Source organism: Epargyreus clarus, unplaced genomic scaffold, assembly GCF_041222505.1.
Source record: "Epargyreus clarus isolate Ecla_fem2 unplaced genomic scaffold, WU_Ecla_fem_2.2 ptg000026l, whole genome shotgun sequence".
NCBI lineage: Eukaryota > Metazoa > Arthropoda > Insecta > Lepidoptera > Hesperiidae > Epargyreus > Epargyreus clarus.
The window spans coordinates 9,221,782-9,246,829 of NW_027332233.1; the positions used below are offsets into that span (position 1 = coordinate 9,221,782).

General features: G+C 33.2%; 1 protein-coding gene across 4 annotated transcripts; it reads left to right on the forward strand.

Moving 5' to 3' along the window:
- Nucleotides 1-2,704: 2,704 nt before the first annotated feature.
- On the forward strand, nucleotides 2,705-23,259 carry LOC140753536 (sodium-coupled monocarboxylate transporter 1). Of its 4 annotated transcripts, none has more exons than XM_073088212.1 (14): nucleotides 2,736-2,843; nucleotides 3,289-3,575; nucleotides 9,591-9,910; nucleotides 10,323-10,488; nucleotides 11,915-12,026; nucleotides 17,137-17,204; nucleotides 17,542-17,696; nucleotides 18,602-18,845; nucleotides 19,987-20,102; nucleotides 20,680-20,779; nucleotides 21,063-21,233; nucleotides 21,669-21,823; nucleotides 22,028-22,226; nucleotides 22,564-23,259. In XM_073088212.1, the coding sequence occupies exons 2-14, from the start codon at nucleotides 3,519-3,521 to the stop codon at nucleotides 22,834-22,836; spliced, it is 2,136 nt and encodes a 711-aa protein (XP_072944313.1). In that variant the 5' UTR covers nucleotides 2,736-2,843; nucleotides 3,289-3,518; the 3' UTR covers nucleotides 22,837-23,259. The 4 variants fall into 4 exon arrangements, with proteins under 4 accessions (XP_072944315.1, XP_072944316.1, XP_072944313.1 ...); XM_073088213.1 differs by having other exon boundaries at nucleotides 2,827-2,843; nucleotides 3,363-3,575; XM_073088214.1 differs by lacking the exon at nucleotides 3,289-3,575 and having other exon boundaries at nucleotides 2,705-2,843.
- The last annotated feature ends 1,789 nt before the right edge of the window (nucleotides 23,260-25,048 follow it).

Below are 25,048 nucleotides of genomic sequence, written 5' to 3' on the forward strand. Positions count from 1 at the left end.
CAACTGCAAAAGCGGATATCGTCGTCAACTCATTACTGTCCAACTTCTCTCCCAGAGTGAAAATGTGTTTGTTTAGTTTAGTCCATTATTCACGCTGACCAGGTGCGAATTGGTAAAGAAAGCATGTAGGTTTCCTCGCAATATTTTTCTTCGACGTTAAGCCATTGTTATAATTATTATTAGACATATACCTAACTTCGAAAGGTCACAGATGCGTTTGGGATTCATAAATCACCTCTTTTATTAAAGTCGATAATGGATAGATAAATTGTCTATGTACTAGCTCGTAAGTATGTAAAGTCGCATCATATTGTGCAATTTACAGGGTCACGTATAATTTTGTTAACAAGCAATTGTATAGAATAACAATGATATGCCAAAACATATTATAACACCTCTTACCATACAGTTCTTTAAGAATCAACTCGTAATTAAGCTGGTTTTTATGAGCTTTAAGAAATAAAAAATATACGAAATATAAATTGGGTAATGTATTGGGTTAGTAATTAATTTATTTGTATAATTGTACACAATCAAATCTAGCATACATAATGAGTTAAGATATTTCGTAAACAATTAAATTGGCGATATAAAGATGCATACTAACATAACAGTTGTTGCAACTGTTAGTTTTGGTATAAAATTTCTTGAAATGGCTGCGTTTCTAATACCAATTCAATTAATAAATATTTATCACAATTCCCACACAAAACTTTATAAGCGACTACGAAAATGTATATTTTTTAATTGCTACAAAACAAAACGTGTTGTCATTTTGTTTCTTCAAGGTTGTTTTTTGGATTCTGTCTGCCAAATTAATAAGCCAAAGATGTGGAATAAACTTGAAGAGTGTTCTATAAATTATATTTAATTATTAAAGTATTTTAGTGTAATTGCCTTTTGATAAAAATATTTACTATTTTAATGTTAATAGAAAACGCCATTTAATTATAAGAACAAATGCTTTGAAACACACAAGTACCTAAATACACAAAATCTAAAAAGAAATATTGCGATATTTGGATATTACATATCGTACCTACGTATAACTTCAATATATTTTCTTCTTTATACCACTTGGTATACAAAGTTACCTATTATGTAAATTTATTTAACATACACTTAGCAGTCTCACAAAAACATAGAATTATGTTTTCAGGATTTTTTTTATATAATATAAGAGTAGCAGACGAGGATGCAGTCCACCCGATGGTGAGTGACTACTGCCGCCCATGAACCCTAAATAGGATTAGACATTCCTACCTGAGGTCGGCCACAGATGCGCCGCTACCCCTGAGGACTAAGCTGGAAGGTCGCGTAAAACTATGTCTCCCTTACCACACCCTTCAAACTAGAACACAGCAGCGCTTAACACTGCTGTTATGAGGCAGAAATAACAGCAGTGTTAAGCGCTTAAGCAGCGTTATAGCAGTAGCGCTTAAGCGCGTGTAAGCAGTGTTATAGCAGTGGTGCCGCCGGAGTAATCCCATAATGGATTCTACCACCTTCAAACAGGTACATACGTATGTTAGAGTCTATTTAATTTAACTGCAAACATAAATTCGCTTTACGCAGCGTTGATTACAAAATATTTTCGCAAACGCTTAGGATGGGTCAATTTAAGTAAAAGCGAATTAAATACCTATTGGTTTACTGGGTATTTAGGTAAGTCGGTGAATGTGTCTACGTCACAGAGTTCAAATGTTAATTTACTTCTGGTAAGATCAGCATCTTACCAGCGTAAGATGTGTACGGTCTGGGGAGCACGTAATTACGAATTAGCTACTTAATGTAACACGAAATACTACAAATAAAATACATCGATATTATAAGGTGTAACGTATTAAATACAAACAAAACCATATAAAATAAATGTTAAATAATATAAACAGCAATATGTTATTATATTAGTCTTATATTCTTAGAGCAATTTTAAATCAGGCATTAAATCCCCTTGAAAAAACATATTATACTTAAAATAAGTATTCGACTAATAAAATTGTGTAGTCCGAAGTAGGTCCAGATCGACATACTTCAATAGCATAAGTTGACATTGTTTATGAAACTTTTTAAAAGATTTGCGTTATGGAAATTATTTCGTCGCCTCTTCTCCATAACAAAACCTTGCGAAGTGGGTGGTAGTCGGCCGTATCCTACCGACTACCACCTACCATAATTGATTTCAAAAACAATTATGTAAAGGCATAGATTAGTAAAGATTACTCACTCCTAACAAGAAAATGTACCCAGTTTTGAGAATTGAAATAGTTGCGTAAAAAAGTTTAGCCACGTGTCCGTGCTAAAATGTCCCTAAAATATTTGAAATAATTATTTATTTATTACGTAAATTACGCAGTATTAGTTATTTATTCATAAATTTTCTCTAAAAATGTTTTTATTTGTCAAGAATTCAAAAAAAGAACTTACTAAAATAAGCCATTTGTGGCTTCATTCAATTTCAAGGCGGCGAAGTATCTTTTCTAATCTATGTGTAAAGGAAATAAATGAAAAAATAGAAAAAATATTTTGATCTACATTTATAATTTTTCAATACAAAATCATTAAGACACATACTTAATACTAAAACTGTAAAATTGTATTATCTGTCTCATGTTATTTTATCAATGTACCCTCTCTATAGTAAGTTAATAATAGTCTTATGACATTCACCTATTAGAATGATTGTAACGTTTCGATAGACAATGTTTTAATGAAGATTTGCTGTAAAATATGCTTGAAATAATTGCTACAATTTGTAAGACAAGATTTGTGACGAATACTACGCTTCACCAATTATTTATTTACTCACTGTATGGACGATGGACGCGAACGATTAAAATATGGTAGGTATGTAATTCCAATAATATTGTGTAGTGCTTATAAATGAACGTAATAAATAAAATATTTACAAGTGTACCTACCTAACTAGTTCATGCTGACATATTGTAAGATCGATACGTAATTGTAATTTTAATAAAACAGCTAACATTATGTACAAAAAACCTACATTATAAAGAATAACAGTTATAAGTTAAAATTACGTACATATATTTTCGACACAATCGTTCATCTACTGTTCCTACCTAAAATGCATACAGTGTTCATGCAGTTTCTTATCAGTGTTTGTTAAACTGAACCGTTAAGTATCAATCATGGTAAGGTTCAAGCTTAAATTCTCCATAACACCTTAAAATCTTACTGAGTACAGTCGTTTTAGGAGCAAATGTTATTATTTTATTATCTTTAGCTTTACGAATAACAAGTGGAATCTTTTGTATGGTGTTTCAGTTAACAATCTATCCCATAGATCGTGTTTACGGTCTTAATTACTATTTATTGGTGTGCATGTCCAATACATATAGCTGTAGTGTCGCAGTCACAGCCTCCGAGAACGCTTCGTGTGGAGCGGGAGCATATCAGTGACAATCTAAAGTTGTTCGATATCTTAAGGACATGTAACAATTAACAGCAAGCCCAAAGTTATTGATATTTACGAGACAACTGAAAACAGCAGCAAAATGACATACTTACGAAAATATATCACAAGGGATACAAGGAGTTATTATAATTTTAAGGTAAGTCACAAATATAAAAGACAAGTAAATACTCATCTTATAGCAGCTTTATCTAACCTAATTCTATGTTTATTTAATTATTTATAAATAGTTACAAATATTTAAAAAGCTACATCTGTAGCTACAATACGAATACGATTACAAACGTACCATTTATTCAAATTTTATTGTTATATTCAGTAACGTTATTATAATACCTGTTTTACGTAAAGCTCGATATATCTAATTAATAATTATAGTAATAAAATTAAAATAACACATTCTATCTTAAAAAGTACACCACTATCTTTACAATTAATATTTTCGCATTATTGCGTTTAATCTTTGTAAATTAATGGATTGCATTCAAATAATTGCTGCGCAAATTATGCTATTGTTTCTATCTTTGTTATGGTTAATAATATCACTTATAATTGACACGTGATAAAACGTAACTACTTTTTATTTTAACTTTAGGTTACCTACATTGTTTATAAACTTTTAGATCATAGATTTACTCCAAAAATAAGCCAAAATCTTTAAAAAAATCGTTTAAAATCACTCTACAACGTTTCCTTTCTACATGGGATCTAAAAAAAATAATAATCAAAAATCTTCCAAAGCTTAATCCTAATTTGAAATCTATACTAAATAAACTTCTTATAATAGCTCGCAATCTTCGTATTGGATTTTACTCATTCAAAACTGGATATTATATTACACACGTGCATTACTAATGATTCTTATAATACCGGTATAATTAGTGATGCATATTAAAATAAATCCATATCGATACAATGGTTAAAGTAGTTAGTTAACCAATTACAATCATAACATCGTAACGTATAGTATAATCCACGTAAGAAAAACATGAGATATGATTAGAAAAAAAAAACCCGCTCGCTTCAAAATAATCAACAGAAAAGGGAAATAATTTAGCCCATGTCACTTCAACCATTTTTACGAATCCAACAAGACCTTATATTTTAAAAGCCGTGAATCCGTTTGACGTGCAGGGCGTGCCAGTGAAAAATACATACCTACGTACATACAAACATACGCTCAAAAAATATTAATAATAACCCTCCTCGGTCGGGTAAAGATGGTGGGCCCATACCATTACGATATAAGGTTCTTTTCATAATCTATGTTGTAACTTGTAACATAGTTTCATTTTTCTATTAACTCTCGCCTAATTACCTACAGACTTTCCAAAGCTCTGCAACCTGTCAAAAGCTTGTTTCGTGATGCAGTTAATTATTCTCCGAAAGAAGAAATACTAAATGAGCATCATATTCCTTGCTAAATAACTGTTATGAAAAATGTCTATACACGCAACAGTGACACGGAAACATATAAGTCCTAAAGTTGCGCTATTACACATAGGTCGTCTGTATTGTAATTTCTGTTATTCGTCTTCGATGCACACCGCTTTATTATGTTCTTTGTTCAATAAAAAATGGACAGGTGCCAGTTGGACTTCCATAATTGGATATTGTTAACTATTTTATTTAATGTATTTTTATTATAGTGGCCATAGTAGTTCATATTCGGCAAAAATGTCATCAAGTGTCATCATCATCATTCTTGTCTCTCTCTATCATGTTTCCCGTGATAGTGTTTAATAGATAAAACAAAAATCCTGAGTTTTGTATGAGGACCTCCTTCTATTTTTAAATACATATTATTTTATTGCTACTACTACGTACCTACTTATTTATGTTATACCGGCCACAGTAATAAACCTGTTAAAACTCATGTATGTCCATCTATTACAGTTCAACATACACCGTGACTGACGGGACAGACTAAATGGACTAAATAAAAAGTCGTTATACAATAAAAGGCAAAATAATATAATATTAATTAATACCTATGGTTAATACTTAATTTTATCGTTTCTTAGGTATTATAGTATCCGTTCATTCATCGTTGTAATTACATTAAAGGTGAAGTTTATTTTTATTGTATCTTATACTTAAGAAAAAAATATTATGTAAGTAATTATAAAATTAAGACAATATAGATCAACGGCGTAGTCTTAATTGCTAGGAATGTGACGTGAGCCACGCACAACACTTCCGAGTAGGGCTACCAACACTCGATTCGACATAATTATAGTGGACGAGATTATCCGAACCTCTGTTAAACGGATTCCCGATTATGCGGAATGCCAACCGTTATAAAGTTTTCGGTTTGGCGATTGTTTCGATGCCGCATCACGTTTTGTCGACTTCTAACGTTCGGTCGTGGTATCGACTACGAGCGTTTTAGACTACCTTCATGCTGCATCGAGTTTTTCGTCTTCAATAGCTACTTAGAGAGTCCAGAATAGTCCAGTCCTTATATATAGACTTTTAACATTTTAAATCTATCATACAATTATTTATATATTATAGGATTTGTTAAGTTATAATATGGATTACATTATTTATGAATAGAGCCTCTTTTGAATGCTATTTTCTAACTCTATTTTTATGTATATAGACCAGGGTCGATAATTTTTGAAACCAAAAAAAATCACAATAGAATGAAACCCATTGGAAAAGGAGGGGAATATGATCAACATGAAAGGAAAAATAAATTACGGTCGATCCGAGTTCGGGAAGTGGGAGGGGTGAGTTTTTAAGGGTAAAAAATGGTTTATCTTGATTTCCGGCTAAACTACACGTCCTATGCGAAAAAGTTCAATGGCAAAGTTGTAGGTAATAAAAAGATCTACAACTTTTGTATTTGCAATTTTTTCACATAACCTCAAAATTTGGGTGAAAAATTCAAAAAACCAAGTTTTTGGTTTTTTATTTATATCTTATTCAAATTTTTTTTTTATTTTTACGAAATTTGGTGAAAACTTACCTTATTATGTCCCAAATACACTGTAATTTATTTGATTAAAAATATTTATTTTTTCGCCTTATTTTCACTTAATATCAAAAAAGCACCCTAATTTTCAATCGAAAATTCTGACGTCAAAATATCAGCTTTTTTCAAAAAGTTTGGGGGCTTTTTGTTCGTTGATATATCTACTTTCTGATGGTGTAAAAAAAAAATATACATTACTATAGGAAATGTTCTCAGAAAATGCAAAAAATTGAAAAAAACCCAATTGTATTTATTGTCGATTCTCTTCTTGCTAGACTCCATTAAACGATTCAAAGCTGATTTTTTTTATTTCATACACTTGCTTGTCATCTGACTTATTGCAGATTATACAAACAGATCCATCCATACTGATAATCTGAAAAGACAAAATTAAATTAATAATGCCTTCAAAGTTTTATCATGAGTATAACTAAATTTGTTTGTATAAAATAAACGAAATTACTATTTTTTATTGTTGTACTAAAATATCATTCAATTTTAATTTTTTAGGTTATGTTATGTTAAACATACTATTTATGAAAGAAAATATTACTATTTTTATTTTAAAGTTGATTAATATAGATTTAATACAGATTGTATTTACCTTGCTATGTAGATTCCAAACGATTTTTTGAATAAAGTAAATTTCTCACAATTCACTTAGAGTAACTGAGCCTGCACGTGTATTTTTAAAAACGATGTTGTACACTGCTCTGTATCTCGAATACTGGCTAACGGTTTTTACAGCTGCTACGAAATAGCAGGTATGTAGTAAGGCCCAGACCCTCCTAGGTCCGTCCCCACTTCTCTATGAAATAACTTACAATGGGCTAAAATTTACCGTAGGTCACTCAGGTAAATAAATTATCTTAAAACAGCAGTAAATAGACATCTACAAATATTATTTAAATAAGATTCTACAACTTTTTCAAAATATTGTAGATGTCTTATTAAATATTAACTTTATTAACTTATTTGTTTGTTAATTATTGAAGTATATTTTAATTTGCAACTTTTTCATTTATCAATAAAACATGAAATCTTACGTTTTTTGAGTAATTAAAGTGTAAATTTTAATAAATACCTCAAAATTGTACATAATGATAAAAAAAAAAAATTTCGAATTTGGGTTTTTTTCAATTTTTTGCATTTTCTGAGAACATTTCCTATAGTAATGTATATTTTTTTACACCATCAGAAAGTAGATATATCAACGAACAAAAAGCCCCCAAACTTTTTGAAAAAAGCTGATATTTTGACGTCAGAATTTTCGATTGAAAATTAGGGTGCTTTTTTGATATTAAGTGAAAATAAGGCGAAAAAATAAATATTTTTAATCAAATAAATTACAGTGTATTTGGGACATAATAAGGTAAGTTTTCACCAAATTTCGTAAAAATAAAAAAAAAAATTGAATAAGATATAAATAAAAAACCAAAAACTTGGTTTTTTGAATTTTTCACCCAAATTTTGAGGTTATGTGAAAAAATTGCAAATACAAAAGTTGTAGATCTTTTTATTACCTACAACTTTGCCATTGAACTTTTTCGCATAGGACGTGTAGTTTAGCCGGAAATCAAGATAAACCATTTTTTACCCTTAAAAACTCACCCCTCCCACTTCCCGAACTCGGATCGACCGTAATTTATTTTTCCTTTCATTTTGATCATATTCCCCTCCTTTTCCAATGGGTTTCATTCTATTGTGATTTTTTTTCATTTTTTACCATTTTTAAAGGCTTCGGCACTGGTCTAATAAGGAATGTCTGAATTGATACAGGTGACATGTACGCACCTGGTACTATACTACTTTATATAGTTTCCCCATGTTACCCTTACTTCTGTGCCTATTTTTTTTGTTAAATAGTAACACAATATCTTTGTCGTGTCTGACAGCCCTACTGAATCGTTCCCCAACGTCCACTGCCATGAGTCTAGCATCTACAACCATCCGCTTTAAAGAAGCTCGAGCAAGTTCCAAACCGGATTTTTCCGCTCTCTTTCAACTATTGTTATCGTCACTTTATCGTATAAGCTGTATATCGTTTACAGTCATACACTCATGACTGTACCATACCATTTCTCATGAAATTTAACTCGGCTGAACGGTTAACTACTTTTAAAAGGCAAATTTAAACGCAGTGGATTAATAAAGCGATGTAGGGCTTAATAAAGTCCGCGATTTTATTGATTTTCAACTACATATTTGTCACAATATATTGCATAGATTAGTATTAGTATATTATTAAACCAACTTATTGCAAATAATTCAAGTGTTTTTGTAATACTTAAGTATATAAACATATTAATCCAACTAATTTCTAATTTATCCAAATTAACGACATAAATAAGCTTCAGTCACGAGTCAGAGCTTTTAATAAAATATAGTAAAATTAAACGTATTTAATACTGATAAACAAAAAAATCGTAGGTAGGTATTATAAGGACTGAAATCTATTGAAAAATATAATAAGCAGATCTAGATTCAGACGTAGAGAATAAAGTTCTAAGTAAAAAGTGTGACTAAATCACTAATAGCTGTTAATTGAAAAAACGTCGACTGACTAATCAAACACCCACTCAATCATTACACAATTGCACCACAATAGTGGCAAATTAGTGTAACAACAACAAATACAGCACGTACTTGCCATAGCTAGAGACATTCTGAAAATCTATTAGTACCCAGGTAGGTAGTCATTATATAAAGTTAATTATTTCAAAAAACAAAAAGATTATGTATAGGTAATACATCTATGTGTGTGTTTAATATATTTCGAGAAAATTAAAGACTGTAAAACTGATATTTCTTGTAGTGAAAATGTAGAATTGCCTGTTTTAGTCCTCTACAATAATGACAAAATAAATGACTCTTTAGAAATAAATCTTCGTTAATTTTACCGTTAAGTTCATTTTAAATCCTACAACTTACAAAGTAATTAAATCTAATTCCCTATTTTTTGTTATTTTAACCAGAAACTGCAGCAATAACATCATTTTTAATTGTAACGTACCAAATTCAAATATCTACTTAATTAATTTGGAGATTGTTTTTGGAAAATTGTTATTTTTGAATCGTACCAATAAAGAACATAGGACCTTAAAGTAGACAGCTAGTGCTTAACAGTGCTCAAACATTTTTCCACGTAAAAATGACATTTTGACTTTTTTTCAGGTAACATCACTAAAGAGTTTAACAGTATTATATTGGGGTATAAGTCAAGTTGCCCGGATATCGGTGTCTGCGGCACCTAATTTACCAGTGCCAAATGGAAATGAAACAAAAGTTGTGATAAGCGTAGAAGAAAGCCAAATCAAAACTACAGAATTATTTTTATGGCAAGATTACAGTGTGCTGGCAACTATGCTTATTGTGTCGTGCGCTATTGGTGTATTTTACGGATATTTCGGTGAAAAACAAACTACCGGTGATGATTTTCTACTAGGTGGTTCCTCAATGGGCACTCTACCCATGGCTCTCAGTCTTGGTGCTAGGTAAAATGCTATTATTTATTAATTTCATTGAAAATATTTCGATTTTTTTCTAATATAATATCGAGAATTACTTACATATAAGTAATATACTTACATAAACATAAGTAATTCTCGATAGAAAAAAATCAGAATCGAAATCAAAAATCGAGAATTACTTACATATCGAGAATTACTTCCATTTCTTGATCTTACAGTAATTGTAAGCAACACTCAATTATTCAATTAACCGAATATGTTTGAGACGGCATTGTCATCTGCTATTCCATATATTAAATTTTAACTCAATTTATACAATTATCTTGAGCATATGGCCTTTCCGGTCAATTGTTGACTATAAGAACACTACCTAAGTAGGTATATAAAAAATCTTCATAATGTATACATTGTGGTATTTTATATAAATAATTTTCAGCTTCATTACAGCAATAGAACTGTTAGGTAATCCAGCGGAGATGTATATGGCTGGTGCACAATTTTGGATGATCTGTGTAGCATTCTTGCTTGTAATGCCAGTAACTAGCCAACTCTACCTACCGGTTTTCATGAGACTGCGACTCACTTCATGTTATGAGTACTTGGTAAGATGTTGTTTATTCATCATCATCATCAACCCATTACTGTCCCACTGCTGGGCACGGGTCTCCTCTCAGAGTGAGAAGGATTAGGCAATAGTCCACCGCGCTGGCCAATTGCGTATTGGTAGACTTCACATACCTTTGAGATTTTTTTTTTTTATAAATCTCTCAGGTATGCAGGTTTCCTCACGATGTTTTCCTTCACCGTTTAGCAAGTGATAATTAATTTCTAATACGCACATAACTTCGAAAACTTAGAGGTGCGTGCCTGGGATTTGAACCTCGGACCCCTCGATCGAGAGGCCGAGTTTCTTGACCACTAGGCTATCACTGCTATGTTGTTTATTAGTATACCGTTATAATAATACAAATATTTTCGTCCAATGGTCAAAATTCGAGGAGATCATAATAAATGCATATATTCCAAACAAATATTGATACACCAGACCTTGTAAGTAAAATTAAGAAAATTAAATTGGCATGCAAAAAATAAAAAAGGAAGTTACTGAATGAATTGTTTTGTCTTTGAATATACTTGTAATGCAGGTAACGTGCCTTTCATGCATTTACATTGATCAAATAGATTTAATGTAGGTAATATGTAATATTTAATGTAATGCCGTGCTTAGTAATACTATTAGTGTCGTTATGTACCTACTTAATTGTTATCTGAGTTAATCGGCGTGCAGTCCTCTGCCCACGTGTTTATATTGCGGCAATTATTAGACTTGTCCGTATGGAAAATATGTAGATACATTTCTTTTCAGTTCCATTGGGTGTTCATTTAAGTGTAGGTAACCCAGAATAATAATAGGCACAGACCGAGTTAATGCCGGCCTTGATAGTGGGTAATCGTATGCCGATGTGCTATTCGGCTAACTAAAGCTTTTAATACTAGGTTACTCGTAAAGTACTAATTGTCACAGCATATTTCGTCAGCATAACGATATAAATTTACGATTAGAATAACGAAAATATCCAATTTACTATACTTGACTGCCTACTCTGTACCTAATGCGCATACCTACAAGTAGAGTTGTTGTTCTTACCTCTGCCTATTGTTCATATCCGCTGTACTTTATGGAACGCTATTTTATCAGTAGCCACATAATTTGGCCCTCGCTAAAAGAGTTCCCAAACTTCAGACCCTATTAAAACCTCCAATGTATGAGTCAGATTTGGTATATTGAGTCTGGCACTAATTTATAACTAGAGCAATGGTAAATTATGATCTTGGCAGCTCCTAACAGATGACAAACATGATGTTATTATGGCTAACAAACAAAGGAATGTTTAAATAGAAAATTATTTCATTATAATTTGATCTACAAGTTTTTCATAGAAGACAAAGGACACTGCATATTATTTTGTAATATAATTTCTTAATAGTGCCTAGTATTACATAATAAAAATATGAGAATATTTTCAGGAAGTCCGCTTTTGTAAATCTATGCGCGTGTATGCGAGTGCTCTCTACATGATGCAAATGATATTGTATACAGCTGTCGCCGTATATGCTCCTGCTCTAGCATTGTCTGACGGTAAGTTATAATTTACACTAAAGTGTTGTGGCAAGTAATGAAAATAACTATTTTAGGAATACGTACGTAAGAAGTTTTAAGACTCATGTACATACACACACACGCACATCGCGTTTCCGTTAACCATAAGTACCTAAATAAGACCTTAACGATAAAAAAAACAATATTGGTTATATGACCTAAGCTCAGCTAGATCATCAGGATTACCAAGATGTTTTGTACTTCTGCGCTATGTCTGAATTTGGCAATGGATGCCTATTGGTTACATTAACCTTCAGATATTCGATAGGTTAAAAATTTACGTCACATTAATATCAAACTTCTTGAAACCTTGGGGTAATAAACATAAAGTGTGTTCATGCCGCCAACACTTTGACATGGAACCTAGGAAGAATGACATAGCTAATTGAAATTAGCTTAGATGTATAATTTAATTTATTACCAGATAAGTAGTTTTTACAGTAAATTTTCCAGATTTCCAATATTTGCTAATAAAAAAAAGAAATTAAGCAACACATTATTTTCTCACCTGTGCCCTAATATTCGTTTCCATTCGGTTCGCTCTTAACCTTGTAATTGAGAACTATACTGACTCGTTGATATGCAATAAATTATACGAAATAAACTAAGTATAATTATAAAGTATTCATTAATTGTGTAACTAATAATAACTCCTTCCTTTGCATATTATATACATCAAACGTCGTTGTATAAGTAATTATATTACCTAATTGGCGCTATGTAGTGAGAAAATTCTTTAAACATTAATAAGCAAAACTTATAGGCACATCTTCGCTGGCGAAACTCATAAAATTATAAACGACGTAATGAAAGGTAGATATCATATAATTAAAGTATGTGTCGAAATTATTTTAACCGCCCAACTACATCCATTTAAAACGTTAATTACGTTACTTACTTACGTCACAACGAGTATTTATTAAAGATAATTATAGGTTTGTAAAATACTTTTAAGCTTTAAAAACGATAAAACTTCATAGGTGCCTCTATTATTCTTTCTAATTTACATAATTTCATATTCTAAAGGATAAAACATTACCTATACATTTTTATATTATTATTTTTATTTCGTCCTTATAATATCAATTTATTGAAACAAATTAAGTACTTATACTTAATTTGGTGCGTTTTGACAAATATATCAGAATGTATATTATTTAAAATAAAATGGAAACGAGCAGCTAAGTTGCGCATGCCGATGCATCACATAATTAATTTATTTTAGATATATTTCTTTGAGGTATACTTAGCTCTATTGGACGTTTGCTAAGATAACATTTGTTTGAATGCATTTCTTTTCATTACCTATTCCCAAACAAACACAACTCAAATGACAAGACGCATTATGTTTTTATTTTATTTCAACTCAATGGTTAACTCACACAATCCTACCAGCCAGAGACTATATGAATGAGAACGTATTATTATAAAAATAACACAAAATAATTCATTGAAACAATCCGATAATAAAATAATTTGATTAGAATTCTAACACCATGTTACTTGTGGAATGTTCTATATAGGAGGAAAACTTTGTTTGTTTGTTTGGTTGTAATGAATAGGCTCAAAAACTACTGGACCGATTTTAAAAATTCTTTCACCGTTCGAAAGCTACATTATCCACGAGTAACATAGGCTATATTTTATATGAAATATATTTGATAAATACATTTTGAGGCGGTACAAAGTTTGCCGGGTCAGCTAGTATTTAAATAAAACCATTGCAAACGACGCTGGACCAATGCTAAGATTAGAAGATAGGCTAAGTTCTCTAAGCACGCAAGTTTTCACTAAATCATTACAGTGTCCGGACGATTCTCCGTGCATTGTTCAGTGTTTCCCAACAGTCATTATAGTCTGACACGCCTCCTAGAAAGACGTGCGTGTGAAAACGTAAATCTTTTTATTTGTAGTTATGTACGTCTATCTGGAGGTGGATTATGTAATTAATATTACTGATGTTATCTGACAAACGTACCTTAAAGTGGAAGCTTAATAGCAACGATGGTGTCAACAGATAAGACTAAACATATCGCGTGTGTCCGCCTGCGTGCATTTCCGTACTAGTTCATTTTTTCGCTGATACTCAGTTATTTGGGTTCATAAAACTTTGATCCTCTAATAAAATCCTGTCTATACGCACATACTTACAAACTACTATATTGCTAACAAAGCCTTGAAAATGTTACTACTAGACAATGTTGAGACACACACTTCAATCGTATTTATTTGTATAAATATAATTAAAAGTATATATGATCGTATATAACATAAATCAGCTAGATTAGGCAAGTTACTTAGTAGGCAGTATAAGAAGGCGTAGCAAAAATAACATCAATCGTCCCGTATGTAGCAAATGTAACGCAATACATAAATATGCTTACCGAAAAAATAACATTACACTAATTCAAATCACGATAGGTCATTGAATAAAGGTTTGCCCAACAATTTTATAAGTCGTTTGACATCGTGTGATTCGTGTGTCAAGTACATTTAAAGCACAATGTCACGATATGGTAGATAGGTATGCTTACACTAAGTCCGGAAAAAGGATATGTACCACTGATACCTACAAACTTTTTGAAGTTTTTCATTAAGCGCCTTAAGAGGGGAAGAGTATTGATGTAACGATTACGCTGAAGCAACTATATTAAAAGTGTTACCTTCGCTAATGAGATATTAAAAAATGTAATTTAGGAAACCTAACATTTTAAATCGTATGTATAAGCAATATCGCGATCTATGTTTTTTATCTCATTCAGTTAGGTATAATAGCAGTGAATCAATTGCTTTTTTAATTTTAAAAGTACGTTTTAAAATTTCGCAAGAAAACAATTAAATAGGACATCGCATAGTGAAAGTACGTACCAGAAGGCATAAAAGAGACGTGCCTATGGACGCATAATAGTCCCTATAATTTAGTCTGTGACAAAGCACAAGTGACCGCAGTTACACAATGGGATGACAATGGTGCCATAAAGTTAATTCATGATAATAATAACAATATATATTATGAGGTTTTGACTACACTACATTCCACGCGCCCGCATGGTTCTCATTTTTTCACATATCACACATTCGATACCTTTTTTCCATTTTTACAATAGGTATATATTTTTTAACAAAAATTGTTACAACAACGATGTGTGTGTATACTTTTCAAGGTACGAAATAAGTCTACCCATTCTGTACCCCACACCGCACTGGATCATAAACACTGCTAATATAAAACAGAAAACTGATCACTAGATAAAAAGTGCATATATTTCTTTTATCTTAAAAGCGTGCATCTCTATTTTACAAACCTCGCTCTACGAAGAAATACACTTATTGCGTCACATGACCAAGTCAATTGATAATGCACGGTTGCAATCGTCTATGAGCCTCTTTGACCTTCTATGGGTGCTAAAATATAAATTATTATTACCCAATACCCTTGCATATGAATTCAAATTCGATGCAGGACGTTATATTGGGCACACGAATTTATTGCATATTACATAACAGTTTTAAGTATTCATCAGGTCCTTTTGTTGCCACATCCGTCACCGAACGTTACGGTTTAGGTACGCCTAAACTTGCCAATGATAACTCGGCGACTGCGTATCGCATATTACGAGTATACCGAGTACCGACTATCAAATACCGCATCGAATTATTGATCAACAACGTACAAGGCATCACAAGGTAGTAGTTTCGATAACTATTTTAGATACCTGCAGGCTGCAAATTGCACACAATTGACGTGATGTCGTTTCTTTTGAATATCCGTGTAGCGTGATGATCACGTAACGTCGCTTATTGACCTAAGGTTAGCTAAGGTACGATTTTTATTATAGAGCTACAGATTGCAAGTTGCTAAACTAATAACATTAAACTAGCAGTTCGTGTACGCAGGTGTCTGAAAGGCACATCGAAGAGTCGTGAGCTAGATAAAGCAGGAAATCTTGCTTTTTGCCGTCCCTAAACAGCCAAATTAAAATAAATCATTATCCTCCGTCAATTTTTTGGACGAAGTCATCCAGCCGAACCTACAAGTAGTACCTCCTCTTTTTTTAAGTTGGTATATACAACATCATTTTAAACGAGAAAGTCATTATAAAGATAAAATAAATAGAAAATAAAACAATCAAATCCGCAGCGCAAGTGAATGGATACCCATAAACTTAATTCGCCATAACCAACTTCGATTATTCATCTATTGAAATAGGTACTGTTTATTTTACGATTACTACGCAACACTGCTACAATATTCCAAAATATATATGTACAATAATGATTTATATGGATGTCAATAAAAGCGTCTTTAAGAATGCTACACGCGTAACAGTCAATACCCAAAGTTTCACTACAGACAGGCCTGTGGTTTCACCCAACACTACATGGAATATAATTGAATACAAAAACTTAGTTTTACGTAAAGAATGTCGGTTAATCGTTCACACTATAGAATTAAATGTATGTATATATTTTGAAGTAGTATTTAAATTTCTATGACCTCAAAAATACGATATGTTGGTAGGTTGAAATGAAGTCGCGACAAGATGAGTTCATTGTGACGCAACGTAACTTGCTCTCAAATTATAATATGAAGTGTAAATGTATAATTGCCGGTTACTTATTATTTGACCCACACGCGTATTGCAAACTAGGACCGTTTCTAACATACATTCACTCACATCTACGTGTATTTATTTACTTATGCAACACATTCCTTGCATACCACGACTCAAAATTGTTAACTTAAAAATGTTATACCTATATGATGGCCGATAAATATTAAAAAATACTATTGTGTATGTCGTAATATGTAGCAATAGAATTTGGCTACCAATAATGAAACTTACAGTCGTTAGCGGCTGTATGGGTAATAAACGAAATTTATGATGGTATGGGTTTTAATTACCTAAGCTTTTGGTAAATTATAAAAAAACGGTTTTTTATAATCACTTACCTAACTTTATTATAATATGATTATACCGACATTAATTTTATATTCACAATCAGACCATATTTTATTGGAAATGTAAAAGAAAGAAAATTCTAATTTACCTATTCTTAACAGTCCTTTTATATTTTTGGTTTACAGTTACGGGTTTAGATACATATCTCGCGGTTTCTTTGGTGTACATCGTCTGCATTTTCTATGCTTCACAGGTAGGTACAAATGTGTTATATCCACGAAATTCAGAAATCCTTAATTCCAAATGTACAGAAATAGTAGTCGCAGTAGTGCCACCTTTAATACCGTTTTATGATATGATATGTAGTATGATAAATAAGAAAAGTAAATAAGAAGACTTACTTTGGATGCATATAGCCTCATACAATTGCTTATATTTGCCGTACCATAACCATAAAACAGTTGTTCTGAGAAGCCCCGTGTAATAAAGCCCCGGGAATAGCCATAACCATAGGCCAGTAGAAAGTTAATTCTAGATCTTGCACGTTTTTAATCTTATGAAAAAATACTTTAAAATTTGCTACATTTTAGGGTGGAATGAAAGCTGTTATAATGACGGACGCGTTCCAATCCGCGGTGCTCCTGGGGTCCCTGGCCGCTGTCCTGGCATTGGGGGCCTCACAGGCTGGCGGTCTCGGCGCCGTTTGGGACCAAGCTAAACGAACTGACAGGCTTCACTTTTTCAAGTAAGGATTTATATCGAAATTTCAGATATCTATATTTAACTGTAGTTATTTTTTTCAAATGGCTAAGTGTAATATTAAAACTCCAAGGACCAGAGCTTTGGAGTTTTAAAATACAGGACTATTTCAAGTACAAATTATTGAAACTAATACTTAGGTCATTTGCTCCTCGACGGCCTTGATGCTGATGTTTGTGACATAACATAACAGTAGTTAGTGTTCCTATTCTTGCCTCTCGCACCCTAAGAGCTCTTATCACAAACAAGGGATACCGTAACACTATTTTGGTTCCGAGCTATAGAGACTAGTTCTATTTACCTAATATAAAGGTTCGGACTTCAGCTATTGCTTAATCTATTGTTTTCGTTAGATATCTCAATAAACCGTCCCAGCGACGTCGCGTCGTAGACCTAACTCCAAGTCAATCAGCTAGGTTACCTAACAAAGGTTGTGCTAGTTTTAGCCGACAAAACAAAAATACTCTCAATTCATTGCGACATCAACACCATGGCGGTGAAGCAAGCGAATGGGCAGATCTTCCGTGATAGACGGTTTGCCCTATCACCTCGGTGAGTGCTATAATAATAATGTTGGTTCGTTTGCAGGTACATTATGCCTCCTATGCACAGGTCGATGCGGCTATTAATGCTTTCCACGTGATAATCTCACCAGATACAAATCGAAAGACATTAGTCAGACTAGGAAATATGATTTCCATATCTAAGGAAAACGAGAAACGAAACACATTAATAATATTCATTTTAGTTGATATTTTAATGTATTTTGACTAAACTTGAAACAGAGAAGAGAAGAAAACAACGAAGCAATAACAATATATAATTATCCAATATTATTTACCAACAGAATTTCTAACCTGTACTAAAATCTAGTCCTAATGTAATTTACAGCATGGACCCAGACCCAACTGTGCGGCACTCCTTCTGGTCAGTCGTGATCGGAGGCACTATGTACTGGATCAGCATGTTCTGCGCGAACCAGGCCTCGGTACAAAAGTACCTTTCTGTCGAACGCATATCCCAGGCGAGGATCGCACTATGGGTGTCGGCTTTTGGACTCATCGCCGTATATTCAGTCAATTTCGCCACCGGCGCCGTCCTTGCTACTCATTATGCTGGTTGCGATCCAATTCAGGTGAGCGTGTCTTGAATTAAACTGTCCTAAATTAGAATCAAACTGTCTAATAGAACTACCGCCATTATCTGGTATATTATCTGGTATGCAAGGTATAGTTTACGAGTTAACACAATCACGAATACTTTATAGCGCGTAATATCCATGCGTGATTCAACTGCGTTAGTTATAAAGGTTTTGTAAGTGACAAATAAACCTATACAAAAGGCATTAAAAAAACTGTTTTTAAGATAAAAATAAAATATATAAATTCACAAAAATATTAGGTGTTGATTTTTATATCCGATCTCTTTATCTACAGACTTAATTCATTGTGACGATTTTATTAATATCGCCTGCATAACAGCTATATTACGTGATTGCATGTCATGAAACTTTATTTATACATCTACCTAAGAGTAATTTATAGAGAAGCATGTGGAATTAATGTGAATCACGTGTTGCGTAATAATGTAATTATTGTAATATGAGAGTAAAATATAACTAAAATTGATATTTTAAAAATAGGCGTTAGCCCTAACTGCAGTACACCTATTAAGAATTCGTTTCAGTAGAGACTAATAGTATTCGAGATTGAGGAATGCCTCAATCTGACGAGTTATAATACTACAGAATACTTATGAATTTCAATTCCAACGTTAGAAGTCTAAGCTCCAATGATCAAATGAAAGACATGCCTTGCCTTTACTTAAACTTAAAAGATCTGTTTTTTTTTTCAATAATTGTGGAGAAATGTAGATACATGAGAACAACGGAATGTTAAGTCTGCCAATCGGCAACACGCCAGCGTGATAGAGTTAACCATTTGATTTGCGACTTAATGTTGAATGAATTATGTTGGCAATGCCCTGGCTGGCAATGCTGTCTTGACTAAAACTCAATCAGGCGTCAATATAGGATTGCCTTCTTTGTGAAATAAAATTCAATTAAATTTCCTTTTATTAGATTGCCGACTGACATAATTATGAGACGATCATCTTTGTCCCTAAAAGCCAATACCTATGATCGGTTTCAGGTGATATCCGTTTCGTATACGAAGTTATAGATGTGCATAGGCAATAGCGACCACTTACCGTCACATGGACTTCATGGTCACTTGCTACTTCAATCATTTAAGTATTGTAAAAAATGTTTACCACAGGCTGGCACGATCAGTGCTTCGGACAGGCTACTCCCGTTTTTCGTCGTCAACGAGTTGGGCTGGGCTCGAGGCATTCCAGGGTTCTTCGTGGCCGGTATCTTCGCAGCCAGTCTTGGGTACATTTTCTTCTAATACACAATATTGCCTAATATTTCTCACTATATTACTTAATGATTAACCTCTGAGAAAACAATAGAAGGTTTTAGCAATAGTCTTATTATATTCTTATTCACAAACACGTACAATATCCTATACGTAAGGGCATTTAATATCGTAGCCATGATACGATACGCATGAATGCGTACCCGTAACTAACTCAGATTCCAACTTGAATCTAGAATTAGGACTTAACGAAACTAGAATTGTCCAGCTATCATACCGGTTTCAATTTGAAGAATACGTCCGCAAATTGGGAGCTCAATTCACAATGCCAATTTAATGGAGCGCTAAGCTGATGATCTTTGTGCAATATTATGATGTCTGATATCTAGTACTTACTCCATTAATGACTACACTGGACAAACATTTTAGATTTCTGATTAAAAATTAGTTAACTTTTATAGCTTGTAATAAATAATGAGTTTTGCTAGAATTTGAGTAACCTGAGGATCTACCTAGACTACCTACACGACGCTCCTTAGATCATTTTATCAAAAATCTCAGTATTTTTAATAAATTTTATTTGTTATACAGGACAGTGGCATCCGCTTTGAATTCATTAGCGGCAGTCGCATTGCAGGACCTGGTAAATGGACTTCTGGGCATAACCTTACCAGAGAATAAAGGAGCAATGGTACGTAAGAGAAATATCTACAATACCTACTTCCTATCTGTAGTCTTTATGATATACCAAGCCAAAAATACATAATTTTCTAAGTCATTGTAATTTCTTTAGGTTTTTATTAGTTTATTGATTCATTTAACAATTTGTCAACAACAACTAACATGTAGTTTATTTTTCTATTGACCACTGAAATAATAATTTTGTATTCCAGAAGACGTATTCCATAATCGCCATGCTATAAGACTATTTAACAATTTCTGACAAAATATAATATTTTGGTATGATTACACAGATAGCTAAATGGGTGTGCCTAGGATGCGGTGCTCTTTCCTTCGGGCTGGTGTTTGTGGTGGAAAGACTTGGACCAGTTTTACAGCTCGCTTTATCCTTCAACGGCATGGCGGGAGGAGTAACACTTGGACTATTCACTCTAGGGATGCTCTTCCCCTGGGCTAATGCAAAGGTAGGACAATGGACCATAAGTAGGTACATTTTTATAAAAGTTTTATCAAGTTGGGAGAATGCTTGCTTATGTTTTAATGCATGGTGTGTTCTGATATGAACATTCTGAGGTAGCAGTTAGATAATCCATTAAACGAGAATTGAGAGTAAAATTTTAAGGACGCGTCCCGTTGGGCGTCACCTGTCACGGAAGCTGATGAGACGTTAGTATCGAGTTACAATGAGAGATGGCACGCGAGTGCCTTTTTATTTTTATTAACATACTAAACATGCTGATTTTTAATTATCTATCTGAATCACGTTAATAAATAATTTTCACAAAATACATATAACAGCATTTGATTATTATTTAGAAGTTTCACTTCTATCACATGTACAGAGCTGCATGCGATTTCTTTTAATTTTTATCAACTGATTACATTTTTCTAATGTTCAGGGAGCGGTAGCGGGTGGTGTGTTCGGTTTAATACTGGTGGTGGTGGCTGGCGGAGGTGCTCAGTTGGCACAGGTGCCCTTGCCTCGTCTACATACATCTGTGGAATCCTGTCCCGTATCTAATAATATAACATCTCATATATCTATGGACCCGAGGTAACTAATACCGTACTAATAACGTATTTGTAAACATATTTTTTCCCCTATTATCTCCAATGAGTACATATTTTTAACATTTATTAAATCACGAGCTTTATAACGCAATTTTGAACATTTATGGAGAAATAACGTCCTGTATATATGTTAATTTAAAAAGAAACATGTATTTCTGTCTTCTTTAATTCATCGATTGCTTTACAGTGAAAATGGCGCGGAGAATGTGTTCTGGCTGTTCAGGATATCATATCTTTGGTACTCTGGACTGGGTTGCGTGGCCACGCTGCTGGTAGGCTTGGTGGTATCCGTGGCCACGGGGGTCACGGATCCGGCGCAAGTTCCCATTGATCTCATCTCTCCTCCAGTCGTGTCTTTGTTGAACTCCTTACCGATTAAATTCAAGGTAAGATCATTTTGTATCTTTTGGTTCTACATACAAAAAGACATCATGAATAGATACATAAATGACGTATATAGTCTTTAATATAAGTCTGCGAAAAAAGATCGCCAACATTTTCAAGTTTCATTGATTTGATCTTTAAGAAAAAGTAGCAATGTACAAGCTCCAAATATGACCAGGGACCCTATCTACAATGCTGCATTGAATATTTCATATTTCTTGTAGAAACACCTTCTTAATTACCAAAATAGGTATCTATATCATGGGAAACATATTGCGCAAACTTGCGTCAGGTGTTCGAACCCACAACACAGTGTATCAGAATAAACTTATCCTACAGAAAGCACTGCGAGTCCCCACGCGGCTAGGATCAGAGCGGCGGCGCAGTTCCAGCGTGCGGCCGCCGAGCCTGGCCGACGACAAGGACACGCGGCGGCGGCGGCGCCTGTCCGAGCTCGCGGGCGGCGTGTTCTACAGCGACGCGCCCACGCTCACGCGCGGACACGACAACCTCGCGCATTGCCTCGACCCCGAGAAATCACCCGATGACTACAACCAGCATACCAGCTTCAAGCTCGAACCTACGTACTCGCCACAAACATCGTCGTGTTAACGTATAGATGTAACACATTATATTGAGGTGACTTGCGGTGGTAATATAGATAAACCGAATTAACTAATCAAATTGCAGATGCTCATATTTCTTAAAAAGAATTGGCAACTTAATGCATGAACCTATCTGTAATTTTAAAGGGGTGATGTTATGATGTTGCCACGTTAAAATAATGATTTTTGCACTGCAATTTCAATCACACGGTTTTACCCAGCGCCGATGTTACTTGATACAAGAATGCTACATCGTATCATCGTACTTCGTAACTTTTGAGCGAAACTCTCAATCTCCAAATAGCCAAAAATATAAGTTTGGCGTTACTATTAAATGTAGTTTTAGGTAAAAATATTGTAACATTAAATCGGTACAAACATACATTACCTATTTATTTTTTAATAATTTATAATGTCAATTCATTATAATGTTATGGTTCATCTTTTCTCAAACTAATTCATTTCCTTTATTGAATAAGTCAAATCAAATCAAATCAAATCAAAATTTTTTTATTCAAAATAGGTTCTTTACAGATCACTTTTTGAATGTCAAAGCAACTACCACCACTTCACAAGGTGTTTCGTTATGGAGAAGAAGCGGCGAAAGAAACTCCATAACACACATCTTTTAAAAAAAAATGTTTTTGACAATGTTAACTTAACGTAATGGTACATGTGGAGCTGGAGCTAATTCAGACCACACCGTTTTGTCAGTCAAATAATCACTTACTTTATAGTACGCTTTTTTACATAGCGTTAGTTTAACGACATGTTTAAACTTTTTTTCTGTGAGATTCAAAATGTGGTCGGGTATTTTATTGTAGTAGCGAATACAGTTGCCCATGAAAGATCTAGCCACCTTACATAATCTATGTTTAGGAATTGCTAATTTATTTCTATTTCTGGTATTAAAGTTATGGTGGTTACTATTTTTTTCAAACATATCAGTGTGTTTTCTTACATACATAATATTTTCATAAATGTATTGACTATGCACCGTCAATATATTAATAGTGGGAAACAGTTCTCTTAGGGACTCACCACGCCGCAGACTATATATTGACCTTATTGCTCTTTTTTGAATAGTAAATATAGAGTCTATGTCAGCAGCACTGCCCCACAGTAGAATGCCATAAGACATAATGCTGTGAAAGTAACTGAAATAGACAAGTCTGGCAGTGGGTATGTCTGTTAACTGTCTAATTCTTCTGACTGCAAAAGCTGCAGTACTAAGTCTGCTGGACAAAGCAGAGATGTGGGGACCCCACTGGAGTTTAGAATCAATGGTAATCCCCAAGAAAACAGTTTCATTGACGAATTGCAAAGTCTCACCATTTAGAGCGACATTCATCCCCGTACTCCTTACATTTGGTAGCATAAATTTAATACATTTAGTTTTATTAGAATTTAAGAGTAGGTTGTTTGCATCAAACCAGTTCTGAATCCAGCAAAGAGTTTCATTAATATCGTTCATATCCTGTGATTGTCGTTTTACTCTAAACACCAAGGAAGTGTCATCAGCAAACAAAACAACCTCAGATAAATCCTTTACTACATTTGGCAAATCATTTATATAAACTAAAAATAGAAACGGACCTAGGATGGAGCCCTGAGGTACACCTATTTTAATATTAGAACCTGCTGATAATGCTCCATTTACTTGCACTCGTTGGACTCTATTGTTTAAATAAGAATTTATCAACTTTAGAGAATTTCCCTGAATACCATAATATTGTAATTTTAACAATAAGGTTTTATGATCAACACAATCAAAAGCTTTAGACAAGTCACAAAAAATACCTATAGCATCATGTGCTTGTTCCCAACAATCAAAAATATGTCGCAGCAATTGAACACCAGCATCTGTGGTAGAACGGCCTTTAGTAAAGCCAAATTGCTTTTGTAAGTACTCTCTATTAGTGTTAACATTTATGTTTTTAATCTTTCCTTTTAATATTTGTCTATTTGTAAGTTTGTGTTTCTTGTATTATTTTCAAACAATTTAATAATAATAAGCAGAGCTTTTTTAAATTAGAGAATTTACAAATAAAATAACATTTTATAGTCTTTACTTTCCTATAATTAATTCATTTAACTCTTGTAGTAGTTGGGGACACTTCAATACTTATTATTATTAATGATTTTTACTTTAATGATAATGCAGTTTATAATGTGTTTTCCTTTTATACTTTTGACTTGTGAATGAAGTTGAATAAAAA

Bases quoted from the DNA above. Each gene is read 5' to 3' on its own strand.
- LOC140753536 (XM_073088212.1), top strand. From the start codon at position 3,519: ATGACATACTTACGAAAATATATCACAAGGGATACAAGGAGTTATTAT. The intron at 17,205-17,541 runs GTAGGTACAAAT...GCTACATTTTAG, and splicing joins GCATTTTCTATGCTTCACAG to GGTGGAATGAAAGCTGTTAT. The intron at 20,103-20,679 runs GTACATTTTCTT...TTTGTTATACAG, and splicing joins ATCTTCGCAGCCAGTCTTGG to GACAGTGGCATCCGCTTTGA.